General features: G+C 38.0%; 1 protein-coding gene across 1 annotated transcript in view; it reads left to right on the top strand.

Moving 5' to 3' along the window:
• LOC150088318 (STARD3 N-terminal-like protein) overlaps positions 1-19,352 on the top strand; it is a 115,913-nt gene that overhangs the window by 70,271 nt on the left and 26,290 nt on the right. The window contains exon 7 of the mRNA XM_090370713.1: positions 14,003-14,095. Within this exon, the coding sequence (XP_090226839.1) occupies positions 14,003-14,095 (93 nt within the window). The remainder of the gene's footprint in view (positions 1-14,002; positions 14,096-19,352) is intronic.

The following is a 19,352-nucleotide window of genomic DNA, read 5'->3' as shown; positions in this document are numbered from 1 at the left end:
TGGTGGGACTGTTGGTAACCCTAGCTATATCATCATACGCAAGGTCAAAAATACTGCAATTAGATAATTGGAGGTGATTGGAGAGATTAACAGTAGCCACAGGCAGAGGTGGAAATAAATCTTGCACTGCTTCTATTGGAATCAGCAGCAACCTAGAAAGCGAGTTGCTGGGGATTTCAGGAACTGCTGGGCATCATGAAACAAGTAAATACATGGACTGTGTTAGAGTAACTAAGAGTAAGAACGGGTGCATGTATACTTGCATGCACACCAATGCTAGGAGTATAGTAAATAAATTTGATGAATTTGAAGTGCTGATCAAGACATCAAAGGTGGATATTGTTGGGATATCAGAGACATGGTATCACACAAAGATAATGAATGAAGAATTGGAATTTGCGGAGTACAGTGTACAGAAGGATAGGAAGGGAGGAGGGGTTAGTTAAGAAACACACAAAATATAAGGAAGTGAATCCAGTTGACATACAGTGCAACGTTGAGTCAGTTTGGTGTGACATAAGCACTGGGAAAGCAAAATTGAGGGTAGGAGTTTGTTATAGGCCTAATGATTCTGATGAGTACAATGAACAATTATATAGAGAAATAGTGGGCCAGTAAATCAGTTTCTCATAATGGTGGATTTTAACTTCCCAGATATAGACTGGAACTTGAGTTGGTCACTTGCACACTAGCAAGGCTTTTGGGATTTATTGGTTGATTGATTTCTACAGCAGCATATCTAATTCTTGATATGATTATCAGCAGTGATTATTCATGCATCAAGAATTTACAGATAAAGGAACCACTAGGTATTAGTATTAGTAATAGTAATGGCCGCATGGTGCAAGAAAGTCTATGGCTTATGCTGCACCAGCCAAAAAAAAAAAAAAAAAAAATGCGAATAAAACAATGATAAAAAAAAACAAAAAAAAAAAAAAAAAAACAATTAATAAAAGAAAGGGAAATTAAACCTATCATCCTATGCGTTTCCCTCACCCAAAGGTACTATCCAGATGACCTTTGAATTTCCCCAAACTGACAGCCTCTACCACCCATGTAGGCAACTTATTCCATTAATTTATAACTCGCTGGCTAAAATAAAACTTCCTGCAGTCCAATCTAAACATCTCCCCCCGTAACTTGAATTTATGTCCCCTAGTTCTAGCATCATTTATAATCTTGAAAATTTCGTCCTCATCATTTTACTGATGCCTCTCAGAGCCTTAAACACCTCAATCAAATCTCCTCTAGGGTGTCTAGTTTCCAAACGATGCAACCCACATATTCGAAGTCTTTCTTCATAAGGACGCCCTTTTGCCGATCTCACCAGGCAAGTTACCTGTCTTTGCACCCTTTCAAGAAGCTTGATATCTTTCTTTAGGTGTGGTCTCCATACTTGAACACAGTATTCCAAGTGTGGTCTAACAAAAGCCTTATATAATGGGATTATCATGTTCCTATCTCTACTTGCAAAAGTTCGAGAGATCATCGATAGGACATCATGGGCCTTCCTTGCAACCTGTTTACAATGCTCAGAGAATTTCATGTCTGACCGTATTGAACACCCAAGTCCCTTTCCTCCAGTACTAGTTTTAGTTGAACTCCAACTGAATAAGTTATTTTGGGATTACTGTTTCCCAGGTGTAATACCTTTCACTTTGTTGGATTAAAGCATACCTGCCATTTTTCTGCCCATTCCTGAAGGCTATCTAGGTCTCTCTGAAGAAGCTCAGCTTGACAGTGATCATTAACTACTCTACTAGTTTTAACAGGTTGCAGTGATCACAGTGTACTGATGTGGGATTTACTTAAAAATGTAACTACCATCAGGTAGTTACATCTTTAAGTAATTTTTTAGTTTCTTAAATTCTCAGATTTTTTTTTTCAGATATTTTTTAAATTTTGTACAGGGAGACCAACTGATGATGTTACCATCAGAAAATTCTAAATGGGAAGCATTCAAGGAAGTAATCTTGGCAGCTACTAGGTTTTTTGTTGCAACTAAGAAATACTGTTCTAGGTTTAGATCCAAATGGATATCAGATGAACTAATGAGACTTGTGGCAGAGAAGAAACATGCATGGGATTCATATAAATTATTAGGCGACACAGAAGCCTATGGTAAATATAAGCTTGTCTGTAATCAAGTCACAGAGGAGGTTAAGCAAGCGAAGGCAGATTATGAGAAATCTTTGGCAAAGGATGCAAAGAAAAGCAGCAAAGACTTCTTTACTTATATAAATTCTAAAAGGAAGGGGATAAATCAGATTGGTCAATTTGATATTGGTGGTTTGACTGTAGATGATCATTCTCAGATAGCTGCCAAACTAAATGAGTATTTTGGATCTACATTCACACATGAGAAGTTATTCAAGGAGGAAAGGGCCAGATGTTTATCAAACTCTAACAGGGAGTTTAAATGATTTTGTAATAACTGAGAGAAAAATAGAGGAGAAATTGATGAAGTTAAACATAAGAAAGGCACTTGGGGTGTATTCAGTCTATCCAGTTATATAAAGGAGGTGGCAAAGGAAGTAAGCAAACCCTTAGCTGTAATTATGAGAGCATTTTTGGCAGGGGAAGTCCCCACGTACTGGAGATATGCAAATGTATCTCTAATTCACAAAGGGGGATCAAGGGTTGACACGATTAATTACATACCTGTTAGTTTGACCTCTGTTCCAGGGAAAATAATGGAGTCACTGTTTAAAGCATTGTAGGATCATCTAGACAAGACAGCAGTATTAATTCAGACACAGCATGTGTTGTTACGGGGAAGTCTTGTCTGACAAATTTGATTGGATACTATGATGTTGGTCACAAAGGAACTGGATGAAAAAAATAATTTTGATATCATATACTTGGATTTAAGGAACGCTTTTGATACTTTGATAAATTGGAGCAGTATGGAATCAAGGGCAAGTTGCTACAATGGATAAAAGGAATGTTGAGTGAGAGAAAACAGAGTGGTAATCAATGATTACTGCTCTTTGTGGACTAATTCTATTAGTGGTGTCTCCCTGGGTTCAGTGTTGGGCCCATTGTTGTTTTGTATATTTATCAATGATATTGATGAAGGTATATCAAGGTTAATGGCAACATTTGCAGATGATTCAAAAGTTGGCACGGTTGTTAATAACAGTAATGATGGTATGCAGCTGCAACAGGATCTGGAAAAGTTGGGTATATGGGCTGGGAAGTGGCAACTGAAGTTTAATATTGACAAATGCAAAGTACAGGCAACCCCCATATAACACGGTACTTCTACAACACGGTTGTAGAAGTACCGTGATATCATATACTTGGATTTAAGGAACGCTTTTGATACTATTGATAAATTGGAGCAGTATGGAATCAAGGGCAAGTTGCCACAATGGATAAAAGGAATGTTGAGTGAGAGAAAACAGAGTGGTAATCAATGATTACTGCTCTTCGTGGTAAATCTTGCGGGAAATCTTGCATAACATGGTATTTTTGAGCTTTTGTGCTGGGAAAACCCTGCTATTATGTTGGATGTAATTTTTCAACATTTCCATTCTTTTTTTGTGAATCCCTGCTGTTGATACGCTAGTTGTTATTGCCTTTTTGATATTTTTTTAAAGACCATTTCTGGAGGTCACTACAATAAATCAATAAAAACAATTTGCACTTTCCATTTTATTGAGCTTTTCTGTTTGTGCAATGTAATTATAAATGGGTAGTAAACTCGACCTTCTTGCATTTGCTATAGTATGGCTAGCTGGAATTCTGTGGATTTTCACGTTATTATGGTGAAATGTGTTTCCCCTTCTATGAAATATTCAATCATATCATAAACATAATGTTCAGAAATTCATTACTCCAAATATCACTTGTGCATACCATGTTTGTTGCTACTTGTGTGTGTCGTGTTCTTTGTTATTAATTGCTTATCATTTTACTGTTTTAAAGTGGAAAAAAATCTAATTTTCAAGTTTTATTACTATTGGATAATGTGCCAGGTCATACAAATGTTGAAGTAATGTTCCTAACACCTAATACAACTTCTTTAATTCAGCCATTAGATCAAGGCATTATATCTACCTTTAAAACTCATTCCATCAGAAAATCGTTATAATGGATTTTTGAAAAAAATTGATTTCGAATTTATTGAAGTGATGGAGGCATGGAAACATTTCTCAATTGTGGGCTGTATCAGAATTATAGCTTAAAGAAGTAAAATGGTCAAAATTAAATGCATGTTGGAAAAATGTATGGCCAGAGTCAGTTCATTCAGGAAATATGGTCGAACTGGCAAAAAATGGAATCGGTGCGATAGTAGGAACTTGCTAAGTCAGTAGGAGGGGAAGATTTTGATGATATGAGTACTGAAGACGTTCAAGAATTACTGGTAGAAAAGAAGCTGGCGAAGCAGATTTGGTGGAAATGGCATCGGAAGTAAATCAAATAAATTGAGAGGATGATAGCACAGGTGATTCTGAGGTTTCAACTTTTACCCTAAAAAGCATATGGGAAAGCATAAACTTAGCCTTGCAATTAGAATCTTATTTTTCGAATGCAGATCCTTCAACTAAAAGGAGCACAAAGTTCAAAAACTTAAAAAATGTTTAGCTCCATACCAAGAAATTTACAAAGCTCTATCAAGCAAAAGCAAACAAACCCAGATTACTGATTTTTAAAGAGAACAGAAGGGTACACTAAGTATAGATGCTGCAGAAGAAAATTCAGAAGGTGAAGACATTCTACAACAGAAAATGTTCTCGTTTGATTGTGCTTAGCAGCAAGGAAGAGGAAGAAAATTAAATGAACGTACATTATCTAACATATATGTATCGCAGTTTGTAAGGTAAGACATTTGTTCAGTTATTACTATTTAAGTTACTACTATTATAAAAATTAAGTTTCCGATAGTTATAAAAAAATGGTGTATTTTCGTTAGCTTTTGGAAAGTAACCCCCCTTTTTGTACTGGTTCTTAGTCCCAAATAACACGGTTTTGCATTACACAAGATTTTGTAGGAACCAAACTACTGTGTTATACAAGGGTTACCTGTACTGCATATGGGTAGCAATAACCCCAGAGAAATGTACGAACCGGTTTAAAGTGCCTGCCTGGCAACCCAAAGGTTGCGGGTTCGAATCCCACCTTGGGCTTGGATCTAAATGCAAAAGCTTTGGGAGGTGCATTATGGCCACAGAAGCCGATGCGCCAACAACTACCAAAAAAAAAAAAAAATGAACTGAGTAATGTTGCACTCGGGGTAGTGGAGTTGAAAGAGACCAGGGGATAATCATGCAGTTAGATATGAAGTTTTCTGAGCAGTGCAGACAGGCTGCCAGAGTAGGTCATGGGGTCTTGTCAATGATATTCAGGAATTTTGTAAGCAGGAATAAGGAGGTGATTATCCCTTTGTATAAGGCAATGGTCAGACCACACCTTGAGTACTGCATACAAGTCTGGAAGCCTCATTTTAGGAAGGATTTAGAGTTACTAGAACAAGTACAGAGAAGTGCAACAAGACTGGTGAAGGGAACAATCAGGTGCTCTTATGAAGAAAGGCTTAAGTTCTGCAAATTGGCGCAGCTGGAAACTAGGCATCTGTGAGGTGATCTGAATGAGGTGTATAAGGCCTTGAATGGATTGTGCAGGCTCAAAGCTGATGGGATTCTTCCTCTTGCTCAGATTACAAACCCGAGGGGGCATAAATTGAATTTGAGGAAAGACAGTTGTCAAATAGATGTGCGGATTTGCTTTTAGCTAGTGGGTAGTTGATTGCTAGAACAAACTTCCATCTGTCATTGTGGCAATTGGTAACTTAAATAAATTCAAAGCAGAACTAAACAAACATTTGGAATGAATGGATGGGTGAAATGGGAAGGGTGTTTTTTTTTTAGGCTGAAGCTGTATAAGCTTGCTTTCTTGCATCAAATGCCTTTATTAATTCTAATGATCACCCAGGTGTAAGCAGGGGTTAAGGTGTTGTATCCACTTCACTCAGAGGAATGGCAAGTCCATGTCACCAGATATTACTATATGATTGGATGACTCAGCATTCATTATAATACTACCACTTTGCTAATTGGAGCCTTGAAATGGTGAAAACCTTTTTTTGGCATCTAGAGCATAGCTACAGCAACTCTCATCTCTTCATTTAGTGTCTTTTGAGGTTACGATGGGTATCACAACAAAATCTGTACTCTACATTTCAAGGATGCAGCTTTAAAATGGTGTTTGCAGGCTGGTCACCAGATGATCCACTGGAATGAACATGTTGGTACCATGTAGGATCCATTCAGGTCAACTAGTGTATATTCTTGCTGTGTCTACTCTGCTAGTTCATGACTGGAAGAGTCCAATTTGTGTGTATGTTTGGGGCCACATTATGCCAAGGAGCTAGGTATATTCTTGCTGTGCTCTACCCAAAAATTATCAATTCATACATGTCCCCCACCCCCACACACAAACTTTTATTTTATCTACACCAATACATCATGGATACTGAATAGTCAAACTAAAAGAACAAACTTTTCTGTGAAAACATCTAAACTTCCCAACAATTAGTAATTCATTTCACAAATATACGTATTCTCATTTTTTATCTATGAAATTTAAATCCTGCTGGCTACAAAAACAGATTAAAGAACAAGGCCATCCTGAAAGCATCCTATAAAGAGAGAGAGAGAGAGAGAGAGAGAATAAGATATGGTGAAACATGTCTTATTCCTTTACAGTTTGCTGACATACAATAAATGTGTTCTATCCACAGTCACACATGATGTTTTTAGTGGACACCTTGTCTAATACTGACTTAAAGTTAAATGAATTTATGATAACTGAAAAGAAACTTGAAGAGAATTGGCTGTAGCTAAAAGTGAAGAGAGCACCCAATGCTAATGGAATCAGTCTGATAATATTAAAATAAGCAGCAGAAGTGATAGCACACTTTTAGCTGTAGTATTGGGAGCCTCCAATTCACAGTAACAGAGGGTAACTACAGACCTTTAAATTGACCTCTGTGCCAGGAAAAATAATAATGAAGCAGTTAAAAAAGTAATAGGTCATTTTTATCTTTCATTATTTTTGATCAATCCATCTTTGATTTTCCATCATTCTGATCAGTTGCCTTATAGCAGTGTAGGTATAAGGCAACCACAGCATGGATTTTTTAAAGTGAGATGGCATGCTAATTAGTAACAATGAAGTCATCACAAAGGAACTGGATGCAAAGAAAAATTTTGACCTTTTGGACTTAGATTTCAGTAAAGCCTTTGATGCTATTCCTCATAAACAATTGTTCTGTAAATTGGAGCAGTATAGCATTAGGGAACAAGTTACTACTATGAATTATGGAATGATTAAGTGGTAGGAAACTGTAGTTATAAATGGCCACTGCTCTTCATGGAATAATGTGATAAATGAAATTCCACAGGCTGCAGTATTGGGCATCTTACTGTTTTGAATATTTATTAATGATGTTGATATAGGAATTTCAAGTTGCATGTCCAAGGTTGTTGTTAATACAGTGGCAGGCTGGTGGTTAGTGACATAATCAGGGTGTACAACTGGATAAATTAATAAATTGAAATAAGACATCATCATCATCATCATCATCATCAGCCATTTTCAATGGCTGATGATGGACTGGAAAGTTGCTGAAGTGGCCTCTCCAGCAACTTTCCAGTTCCTTCTGTTTTGAGCACTGGCCATCCATTTACTACCCAAAAACTCATGAATTTCATCTATCCATCTCCGCCTTTGTCTTCCAGGTTTTCTTCTAGCTCCTCTTGGGTACCATTCTGTTATTTTCTTAGTCCATCTGTCATCATGTCTTCGAGCTATGTGTCCTGCCCAAGACCATTTTAGTTCTTTAGTTTTGATAAGAATGTCCTTTACTTGAGTTTGCTGCCTAATCCATGTGTTTCTCTTCTTATCTAACAGTCGGATTCCCAATATAATTCGTTCCATTCTTTGCTGTGTAGTTCTCAGCTTCTCTTCCATTCTTTTGGTGAGTGCCCAAGTTTCACTTCCATAAGTCATGGTGGGGAGTATACATTGGTTCATTATTTTACGTTTCAGACAAACTGGGATATTGCTCTTCAGTATATGACTATATTTCCTGAATGCTATCCATCCAAAATTTATTCTTCTCTTGACTTCCAACCATTTACCATTATTACAGCTAATAACTTGTCCCAGATAAATATGACTCCACCTTTTCAATTACTGCTCCTTCAATCATTATTTCCTTTTCTGTGGTGTACTTGTTCATCATTACTTTTGTTTTAGCCATATTCATCTTTAGTCCAAAATCCTTACTAACTGTGCATAACTGATTAAGATTTTCTCTAATTCTTTGGGATTGTGGCTTATGACCACAATGCCATCTGCAAATCATAAATGGTTTAGGTACTCTTCGTTCATATTGACTCCTTTCTGCGATCAGTCTAATCTTCTGAAAGCTTCCTCAAGGGCAGCAGTAAACAGCTTCGGAGATATTGTGTCTCCTTGTTGCACTCCTTTCTCGATTTTAAATTTCCTACTGTCTTTGTCTAGTCTAATAAAGGAGGTAGCACTCTCATATATTTTCTTCAAAATCATAATATATGGGGTATCTATGCCTTGTCTTTGCAGTGCCCGAAACATTGCCTTATGCTGTATGGAGTCAAATGCCTTTTCATAATCCACAAATGCTAGGCATAATGGTGTTTTATATTCATTTGCTTTCTCCATTAGCTGTGATATTACGGGAAGGTGATCCATAGTTGAGAATCCTGTCCTAAAGCCAGCTTGCTCTTTCGGTTGATTCTCATCAAGTATTCTTTCTAATCTGTTAGTAATGACCCTTGTGAACAACTTGTAGATGTGGGATAACAAGCTAATTGGTCTATAATTTCCAATTTCTGATTTATCTCCATTCTTATGCAGCAAAACTATGATTGCATTATTCCACTGCTTAGGCGTCACACCTTTTCTAATGCACTTTGTGAAGAGCCTTGCCAGTTTTTGTGTTATGTCTCTTCCTCCCAATTTTGACAACTCTACAGTAACTTCATCTTTTCCCGGGGCTTTCTGATTCTTCATTTTCTTCAATGCATGTTCTACCTCATCAGGAAGAATATCGGGTATGTCGCATGTGTTGCTACTTTGCAATCCATCTTCCCCACTGCTGGCATCATTCCCTTGCTGCTTGTATAATTCTCTATAGTAGTTTTCTGCTATTTGAATTATGCCTTCTCTGCTGTTTATAAGTACACCATTGCTATTCTTCAGTTTCAGTATCATTTGTCTTTCTGTATTACTGCTCATGGCTGCTGATTTAAATCCTTTGTTTTCCCTTAATGCTTGTTCTACTTTTCTTGTGTTAAATCTTCTTATGTCCTCTCTGAGTCTCTTTCTAATGGCTTTGCATAACTCAGTATACTCAATTTTTTCCCTGTCTGTTTTTTTTGCTCTTCATTTGTCGTCTTCGGTTCATCATGACAAGTGTTTCTTGACTAATTTTTTTCTTCTTTGGATTTCTTTTTCCCTATAGGTTTCTTGGGCTTTATCACTTTCAGAAAGTTGTAATATTCCTCGTCAATATCTTGGTCCTGAGCAGTCTGCAGAAGCTCAAACTTGTTCTTAAGTTCCAGTACATACTGCTTTTTCTCCTCCTCTGTTATCTCAAAGACATTTGTATTATTTACTCAAGTCAGTTTTTTCCTTTCCTACATCTATATCAAGTATACATCTTACCATTCTGTGATCACTTCCAACATTTACCTTATTCAGGACGGTAACATCATTCACAATATATCTTCTGTTAGTGAGGATGAAGTCAATTTCATTAGTTGTTAATCCATTTGGACTCTTCCATGTCCACTTTCTGTTCACCCTTTTCTTGAAAAAAGTGTTCATTACTGACAGTCCTTGAGATTCTGCAAATTCCACAACTCTTTCACCTCTTTTATTTCTTTCACCAATTCCAAAATTTCCTATAGTTCCTCTTTCTGCGTTGTTTTGCCTTTTTCCAACCTTTGCATTGAAGTCCCCCATAATAATAATAGTGTATTGGGTTTTCTGCTCATCTAGAAGACTCAATTTCGGTGTACATTTCTTCAACCTCTTCATCATCATGGCTCGTTGTTGGTGCATAAATCATTATAATCTTTAGCTTGTACATCTTAGAAATCTTGAGTATTAGTCTTGACACCCTTGGTGATGTACTTTTGAATTCCAAAATGTTATTTTTAAAATCTTTATGGACCAGAAACCCAATGTTTCCATTGGTGTACAGCAGATTTCCACTTGATAAACTTATAAGTGATTCATTTCTTCTTCTTGTTTCAGCCAAACCAATGATAAACCAATTCACATTTTCTAATACCTCTTCCAGCTCTAATATCCTGTCTTCACCGATGAGTGATCTTATGTTATAACAGGCCAAGTTCAGTTTCCGTGCATGGCAGCCTGGTCGTACCCAGAGATTCTTAGCACCCTCTGCTTCCACTCTGATCCTCTCGCTGCCGTAAGAGGGAGAGCGAAAGCTGCTGGGGACTGAGGGCCATTCGCTTTGTTGTGCTGTCATATGCTGGAGGGTTTGGTCTTTTCCTTTTCACGCTGACCAGGCATCTTGAAGAGAACCACTCTACACGTTCGTTGCCACCTAAGTGACGTAACAGGGCTTACCATCAAGAAGGTGTGCATGAGTGGATTTTAGGGAGGCAGGCCAACCGGACTTCTCCTAAATCTTCTGTAATAGAGAGATATTGGATCCATTAGTGTTTTAGGCTGAGTGTCTGATAACGCACAGGATACCTGTTCCCCTCTAAGCCCCGAAAATAAGACAAGATGTGCCTCAAAATATCAATTGAGGTTTAAATTGATAAATGCTTACTATATTATTCCAAGATTATTTTGACTGTCATAACGTTGGAATAACATGCCATTTGCAAAACACCAAACTCAAATGAGATAGTGTAAGTGTGTTTAGGGTCAAGCGGCACCAGGGGTTTCCCCCATCTCTGCGTAGTTTACATTGTGGTGTGTTACAGTACGCTGTAAATGCCAGAGATTTAAAACTGTGTGGGTCTTGGATCGTTTAGTATTTAAAACTGTGTGGGTCTTGGATCCACACAGTTTTAAAGATTTAAAAGATTTACGTGCCAGAGATTTAAAACTGTGTGGGTCTTGGATCGTTGTTCTTCTGGACGTTTAGCCACTAAACCCCAACCGGGGCCAACGTTGCCCCACTTACGCCTCGTGGAGGCAGACCAGGAACCCAGTAGCTTATATGTACTCTGGCAGGTCCTGCCACCTAATTTCCTGAGATTTCAGTGGCTAGGACCTTTTAAAAAAAAAACCAAAAAAAACCCGGGGTACTTAAGTTTAGAAAAGCCAGGAGAGGTTAATATGGTTCAGTTTTCAGTTTAGAAATCGTTAATTTTGATTAGTTGTGTGGGGTTTACGCTGGCATATTAGTCAGAGTAGGGGGAAGAGACTGAAGACTGGGGGGAAAGACAGAAGTATGGGGTCGATAGGGAAGGCAACCCCAGGTGGTCAGTAAGGCATGCCCATTCCTCACCAGGCAAAATATATGGGGTGGTAGGGGAGGGAGGAAACAGGAAGACCATCTTCTCCTCCCTGCCAGGGATAGGAAAAAAGGTACCAGGCAAGGGAGCTGGTAGAGATTGCCATTTGGCTACATGGCAGTGAGGCCGCACCAGTCATAGTGTAGTCATAAGATCATATCTGGTAGTAGTTGCTCGTGGGACAGTGTCCCGTCCAAGTTGAATGTCTTTTTTTTTTTTTTTTTGGTTCTCTATCTTCAGTTAGTATATTTGTCGGTTTCACTTAGGTCTCATATTTGTTGGTACATAGGCAGGGTTTCTTGTTTCTTGGTAGCTTCCACATAATTATCATTCCGGGGGGTGTCTGAAAAGATGTTTTGATTTGTTATCTGGCTGGTCGTCTTCACTCCTGGTGTATTGCATTTAGTGGTCTCCTTCTTGAGAAGAGTTCTTGAGCGAAGTTGGTTAGGGCTCTGTATTCCTCCTCTGAATCCAGTAGGTGAAACTCTTGCCCTCTGGGGAGGTATCTTATACTCGTGATTAGAATGCACCTGAGACCCTCATATTGCGGACAGTCGTACATGAGGTGTTCCCAGGTTTCTATCTCTCCACATGTACAGCATGGGTCCTCTACAAGGGCGAAGTCCATTAACTTTGCATTAAAGGGGCCGTGTCCAGTTAGCAAGTATATTGTTTGCAACCCCAGAAAGAACCAAGTAGGTGATTTTGGATAGATTTTTTCAAGTTGCGGCAAGAACTTGTGGGTGATTGCTCCTTTGGTTGCTTCTTCCCACCTGTCCTGCCACACCTGCAGCAGGGGAGACTGAAGCCGGATCTTTTCTGCCTTATGGTTGTTTGTTGGGTCTATTGTAAATTCCAGGAAAGTGGTGGTTATTTTCTTAGATAAGTAGTAGAGGAGTCCTGTTCTTGCGATTTCAGTATCAAGTGGAAGTACTGCTGCTATCACCTGAAGCGCTGGGTTACTCACCGTTCTGCAGGCGTGGGTGGTAGTGAGGAGGATGGTGCGTTGAATTGCATCCAGGGTTCTCTTATTTATGACCAAGGCAGTTTTGTCATACCAGATTAACTCAAATGAGATAATGAGTTGATAAGGAAAAAGACTTAAGTATAAGTATTTGAATCAGAATGAATTTTCTTGAAAAATGCAAATAGGATGGTAGAACAGCCAGTAAATTTGCTAGCAGCGACAAACAGTTTATCCCATTGTATTAAAGTAATGTTTAAGAGCCGACCGGGCTAGCCGGTTGGGTAACGTGCCTACCTAGCAACCCAAAGGTCGCGGGTTCGAAACCCGCCTCGGGCTTGGATCAAAGTACTGCAAAAACCTTGGGAGGTGCATTATGGCCACAGAAGCCGATGCGCCAACAACTACTACCAAAAAAAAAAAAAAAAAAAGAAAATGTTTAAGCCACATCTGGAATACTGCAAATGGGTTTGGAAAACCTATTTTAGGAAGAACATAGTTATTGTTGCAAAGGGTGCAGAGAAGAGTAACAAGATTATTTTTGGGTACAAAACAGGGTTGCCATGAAGGATTGGCTTAAATTGTTGTCTCTGAAATCTGAGTGCCTGTATAGTGACCCAATTGAACTGTATAAAGTTTTAAGAGTTAAGGAAATTAAATTTTGGTGGTATCTTCCCTCTTTGTCAGATGGCATCCAAGTTGACAATTTAAACTGAGAAAGTACAGTTTCAGAATAGGAGTGGGGAAATTACATTCACCAGACAGTAAGTGAGTATTGGAGAGTGAGCTTTTGCCTAGAGTTATGGAAATAGGTAGTTAGGAGAAAATTAAGGTAAATTTGGACAAATTATTGGAAGAGATGGGCAGATGAAATGGGGCAAAAAGAGTTTTTTTTTTAATATATATGGTGATACTCTGTATTTCTTCTATGCATTATTTTGCTAATATTAAACGTGGCCTTTCTGAGCTAAAATGCTATTGTCCCCACCATCCACACTTTCAAACGTGGCCTAATTTCAAAACCATTACATAAGTATACATTGGCAGTGCTCCAGGTTTATCAAATTATATATTCACTAATGTGCAATAGTTTTCTAACCAAGTAATCCTTAAATTATTTTTAAAAGATGTGATTAAAAGCAAATTAAAAGTTAAAAGTCAGTTTGCATTCTTATTATGATGATTAGGTAGACAGTATATTGTATAGAAATTGTATAAAACCAATTTAATAAAACACGTACCTTCCTAGAAAGAGAGAATGTTTTTATTAGATTGGTTTTATACATTTTTTTTTTACTGATTGATTCAAATTACGTTCAACCATTATCATATGTTATTGAAAGTTTGTTAGCAGTTTATTTTGTCACATTTTCTTAGTCATCTAAAATGTCAATGTCAGTCAGTAATAATGTATGATAATTTATCTTAAATATGCTTGCATAAGGAAAAATTAAGAATTTTTTTTTCTTTTTTTTTTTTTTTTATTTAGCTCAACATGTAAGCGAGCAGCCATCATTAATTCCTGATCATAGTGCACCATCTGTATATAGTGAAGAGGGCAACACATTCTTTTCTCCTCATGGTATGTAATATAAATAATATGTAAAATTGACGTGTTTCTCAGTGATATAGAAACTGAGTTATTTTCTTCCATCTGAATGACTCCAATTTATATTAATAATTTTATCAAAAGTAAGTACATCTTTGAATGTGTATTGATATAGCAGAAAGATTTATATGTATATAGTACTCCAAATGCAGTCTAACATAGATAGGTCTTGGGCATTTTTACATTTCTCAAGATTATTAATGTATACCACCTCATTTAACTAGTTAAAAAGAAATCTACTGGTACTAGTCTTGCAATTAACTTTATCCAAGAAGAAATAGCATACGCACTAACCACACATGGCATACTATAGCCACAGATGCTGATGCACTTATAAATACCCAAACAAACAAACAAATGATGGTACTATAGCCCCAGCAGCTTATGCACCATTAAACCTCCATAACACACACACACACACGCACAAAACAAAGCAGTCTAACAATTGCATTATATAATTGGATTATGATTTCCTTATCTCTACAGGATATTGTTCAATAAATCATCAATAGAACACCATGTGTTTTCCTTCCCACCTGTTTACACTCCTCAAAGAATTTCACATGTGCCTTTATGATAACTCCCACGTCCCTTTGGTGTGACATCAACACTGGAAAAACCAAGGTGAGAGTAGGGGTGTGTTATAGGCCTAATGACTCTGATGTGTACAACGAATAACTGTACAGCAAAATAGAGTGGACCAGTAAATCAGATTGGCTTATAATGGGGGATTTTAATTTCCCAGATATAGACTGGAACTTGTGGGTTGGTCATTTGCACACTAGCAAGACTTGTGGATTAATTGGATGATTGTGTTCTACAGCAGCATGTTCAAGAGGCAACCAGAAAGAATAATACTCTTGATCTGATTATCAGCAGTGATTATTCATGCATTAAGAATCTGCAGATAAAGGAACCACTAGGAGCCAGTGATCAGTGTACTGATGTGGGATTTACTCAAATATGTAACTACAATCAAGGGTAAAGGGAAGAATTTTTGATTTTGTAGAGGTGGCTACAGTGGTCTCAGACAGTTTTTAAATTCTGTACAGGGAGACCAACAGCAAATTCTAAATGGGCAGCATTCAACGAAGTCATCTTGGAAGCTACTAGGCTTTTTTTTTCCAACTAATAAATACTGTACAAGGTTTAGGCCTAAATGGATGTCAGACGAACTAGTGAAACTCGTGGCAGAAGAAAAATGCATGGGATGCATATAAATTATCAGAAGACACAGAAGCCTATGGTAGATATCAGCTATCCTGTAATCGAGTCACAAATGAAGTTAGGCAACGTAGGCAAATTGCAAGGAATCTTTGGCAAAGGATGCAAAGACTTCTATACAGGGTGTACATAAATTAGTTGGGCAAAATAAATGGTTTATTATGCGTATGTATACAGCCAAACATGAGAGTACACATGATTATAAGATAGTGAAACACATAAAGTTTACCTTTTTCACAAATGTTCGATGTGGCTGCCCTTCATTACTCTTCAAATGTCCCATCGGTAAATCAGTTCTTGCCATATGTTTCTGAGCATGTTCACGTCGATCAAACCAATTGCAGTGCTCATTCGTGATTTCAATTCAGGAATGGGTGTCCGAAGCGGCGGACTGTAAACCTGATCTTTTACAAAACCCCATACACTGAAATCTAGGAGTGAAAGGTCTGGTGATCGTGGTGGCCATGGAATAACACCTCCGTGACCAATCTAAACTGGGGCTTCAGCACTGAGGTAAGAAGTAACTGATGTGTGGAAGTGACAGGGTGCCCCATCTTGTTAGAAAATGAAACCTCCATGCATTGTTTCCTTTAGGATTAGCATAAGGTAAATCTAAAGCATGTCCAGGTATACGATTCCCGTAACAGTTTTTTCAGCAAAGAAGAATGGCCCAAAAACATTAGAACAACTTACGGCACAAAACACGTTTACATCCTGACATTGTCTATTCACTTTGCCACTCAAATGAAAAGTTGCTTCGTCACTGAAAACTAACTGCAACTAACTGCAACAAGAAATCGTCATCCCTTTCCATGCACTCTAACATGTCGGTGCAAAAATTTTCTCTCTTCGACAGGTCCGTGGGCTTAAGAGCTTGAACAATTTGCAAGGTCTGAACATCAGACGTTCTCGCAGGATTTTGTTGACTGTTGATTTAGGAATTCCCAGCTGTAAACCAGCCCGTGCTGTAGATTTTGTCGGACTTCTCAAAAATGAATCTCTCACTGCGTCAACCGTCTCTTCTGGAATTCTATGTCTGCCTTGCCCGCTAAGCCTATGAGCCACACATCCCATTTCGGTGAATCACTTGTACCATGCTACAATTGTCTCTCTTTTCGGGGCACTTTTTTGGTATTCTAGACCGAAATTTCGTTGCACTTGCACAGCAGAATGAGTTTCATGAAGCCACAGATAGCATTTTGCTTTTTCAGTGCCATTATACATCTCCATCGTTATGAGAACACAGAAAGAATCATGAACAACCACGAACTACATCTCACTCATATGTGGACTTGAAACAAACACCTGGACACCTAGCACCATCTATCCGCAAACTTAGGATACGATACTACTTATCTGCTATTGAACTGGTACCTTATAATTAATATTTTGCAAATTATTCAGTTACTAAATTGCCCAACTAATTTGTGTCCACCCTGTTATGTAAACTCTAGAAGGAAGGGGATGAATCAGATTGGTCCACAGAATTTTGTCTTTATCCAGTAGGTGGTTGATTACTGGAACAAACTTCCATCTGTTATTGTGGAATTTGACAGCTTAAATTCAAGGCAGAACTAGACAAACTTTTGGAGTGAATGGACAGCTGGGTGAAATGGGAAGATTTTTTTTTTTTTTTTATCTGAAGCTGTATAAGCTTGCTTTCTTTCATCATATGCCTCTACAGATACAAATGCTAACCCCATCAAGTGTATAAGTCATTTCGGGGTTACTATTCCACAAGTGTAAGACTTACATTTTAGCATCAGTAAAAGCATATGATGCAAGAAAACAAACTTATACTTGTATAGCATTAGCTAAAAGAAAAAAAAAAATCTTTCCATTTCACCCATCCGTTCACTCCAAATGTTTGTCTAGTTCTGCCTTGAACTTATTTAAGTTGCTGACCTCCACTACAACAGATGGAAGTTTGTTCCAACTATCAACCACCTGCTGGCTAAAGTCAAATTTCCGCACATCTGTTCTACAATTGTCTCTCCTTGATTTGAATTTATGTCCCCTCTGCTGCGTAATCTGAGCAAGAGAAGAATCCCATCAGCACTGAGTTTGTTCAAACCATTCAACTGAAAGTTGCAGAATTTAAGCCTTTCTTGATAACAGCAACCCTGTGTTCCACTCACCAATCTCGCTGTCCTTTTCTGTACTCGTTCCAGCAGCTCTGAATCCTTCCTAAAATAAGGCCTCCAGACCAGTATGCAGTACTCAAAGTGTGGCCTGACTATTGCTTTATACAAGGGGACAATCACCTCCTTATACCTACTAGCAAAATTCATGTATATCATTGACATGGCACCATCAGCTACTCTTGAAGCCTGTCTGCACTGCTCAGAAAACTTCATATGACTGCACAATTACCCCCAGATCCTGTTCATTCTCCACTACCCCGAATGTAGTACCACCCAGTTGGTACATTTCTCTGGGGTTACTGCTATCCATATGCAGTACTTCAGATTTGTAAATGTTAAACATCAGTTGCCACCTCTCAGCCCATCTGCAGAACTTTCCAGATCCTGTTGTAGTGTTGTACTGTCATTATGAAGGTACTATCATTATGAGACATTAACCCTGTTATAACTTTATCAATATCATTGATAAATGCAGAAAACTAATGGCCCCTCACTGAACCCTGGAGGACTCCACTAATAACATTATCCCACGAAGAGCAGTGTCCATTGATTACCACTCTGTCTTCTCCCACTGAACCATCCTTTTATCCATTGTAACAACTTGCTCTTAATGCCATACTCCATATGTGTAGCAGTAACCCCAATTTGTACAGTAGTCTTCCATGTGCAACAGTATCAGAAGCATTTACTAAAATGCAAGTATATGATATCAAAATTATTTTTTGCAATCAGTTCCTTTGTGACCACGTCATAGTATCCAATCAAATTTGTCACACAAAGCTTCCCCTTAACAAACCCATGGTGTGTCTGAATTAATACTGCTGTCTTGTCTAGATGATCCTACAATGTTTCTTTAACCAGTGACTCCATTATTTTCCCTGGAACAGAGGTCAAACCAACAGGTATGTAATTACTTGAGTTATACCTTGATCCCCCTTTGTGAATTAGAGATGCGTTGCACATCTCCAGACTGGGGACTTCCCATAAGTCCAAAGATGGTCTCATAATTATGGCTAAGGGTTTGCTTACTTCCTTTACTGTTTCTTTTAATATAACTGAATAGATCCCATCCACCCCAGGTGTATTTTTTTATGTTCAATTTCTCTTCCAATTTGCTCTTAAGTTATTACAAAATAATTTTGTGCCCTGTTAGAGTTTAAGCTTCTGGACTCCACTTCCGTATAGAATTCCTCACGTGTGAACGTAGATGCAAAATACTCATTCAGTTTGTCAGCTATTGGAGCAGGTTCATGAACAATTGAACTGTGAATGTTAAGTGGACCGAACTGGTTCATCCCCTTACTTCTAGAGTTTACATAAGTAAAGAAGTCTTTACTGTTTTTCTTTGCATTCTTTGCCAAAGATTTCTTGTAATCTGCCTTTACTTGCCTAACGTCCTTTGTGACTTGATTACAGACTGTCTTATCTCTACATAGGCACCTGTGTCTCCTGATAATTTATATGCATTCCATGCCTTTTTCTTCTCTGATATTAGTTCATCTGACATCCATTTAGGCCTTGAACAGTATTTCTTAGTTGGCACAAAGCCGAGTAGCTTCCAAGATTAATTCTTTGAACGCTTGCCATTTAGAATTTGCTGTTGGTAACATCATCGGTTGGTCCCACTGTATAGAATTTTAAAAAAATCTCTAAGACCACTATAGTCACCTTTTATGAAAGCAGAAACCCTCCTTTTACCCCTGATTGTAGTTACATCTTTGAGTAAATCCCACATCAATACACTGATCATTGCCACCTAGTGGTTCTTTTATCTTCAAATTTTTAATGCATGAATATAATCACTGCTGATAAACAGATCAACAATAATACTCCCTCTTGTTGCCTCTCTAACGTGCTGCTGT

The sequence above is a fragment of the Mastigoproctus giganteus genome, chromosome 3 (genome assembly GCF_048544385.1).
Source record: "Mastigoproctus giganteus isolate SK-2022 chromosome 3, ASM4854438v1, whole genome shotgun sequence".
Classification (NCBI taxonomy): Eukaryota; Metazoa; Arthropoda; class Arachnida; order Uropygi; family Thelyphonidae; genus Mastigoproctus; species Mastigoproctus giganteus.
Note: the sequence above shows the minus strand (reverse complement) of the source record. Positions and strands in the feature narration are given on the sequence as shown.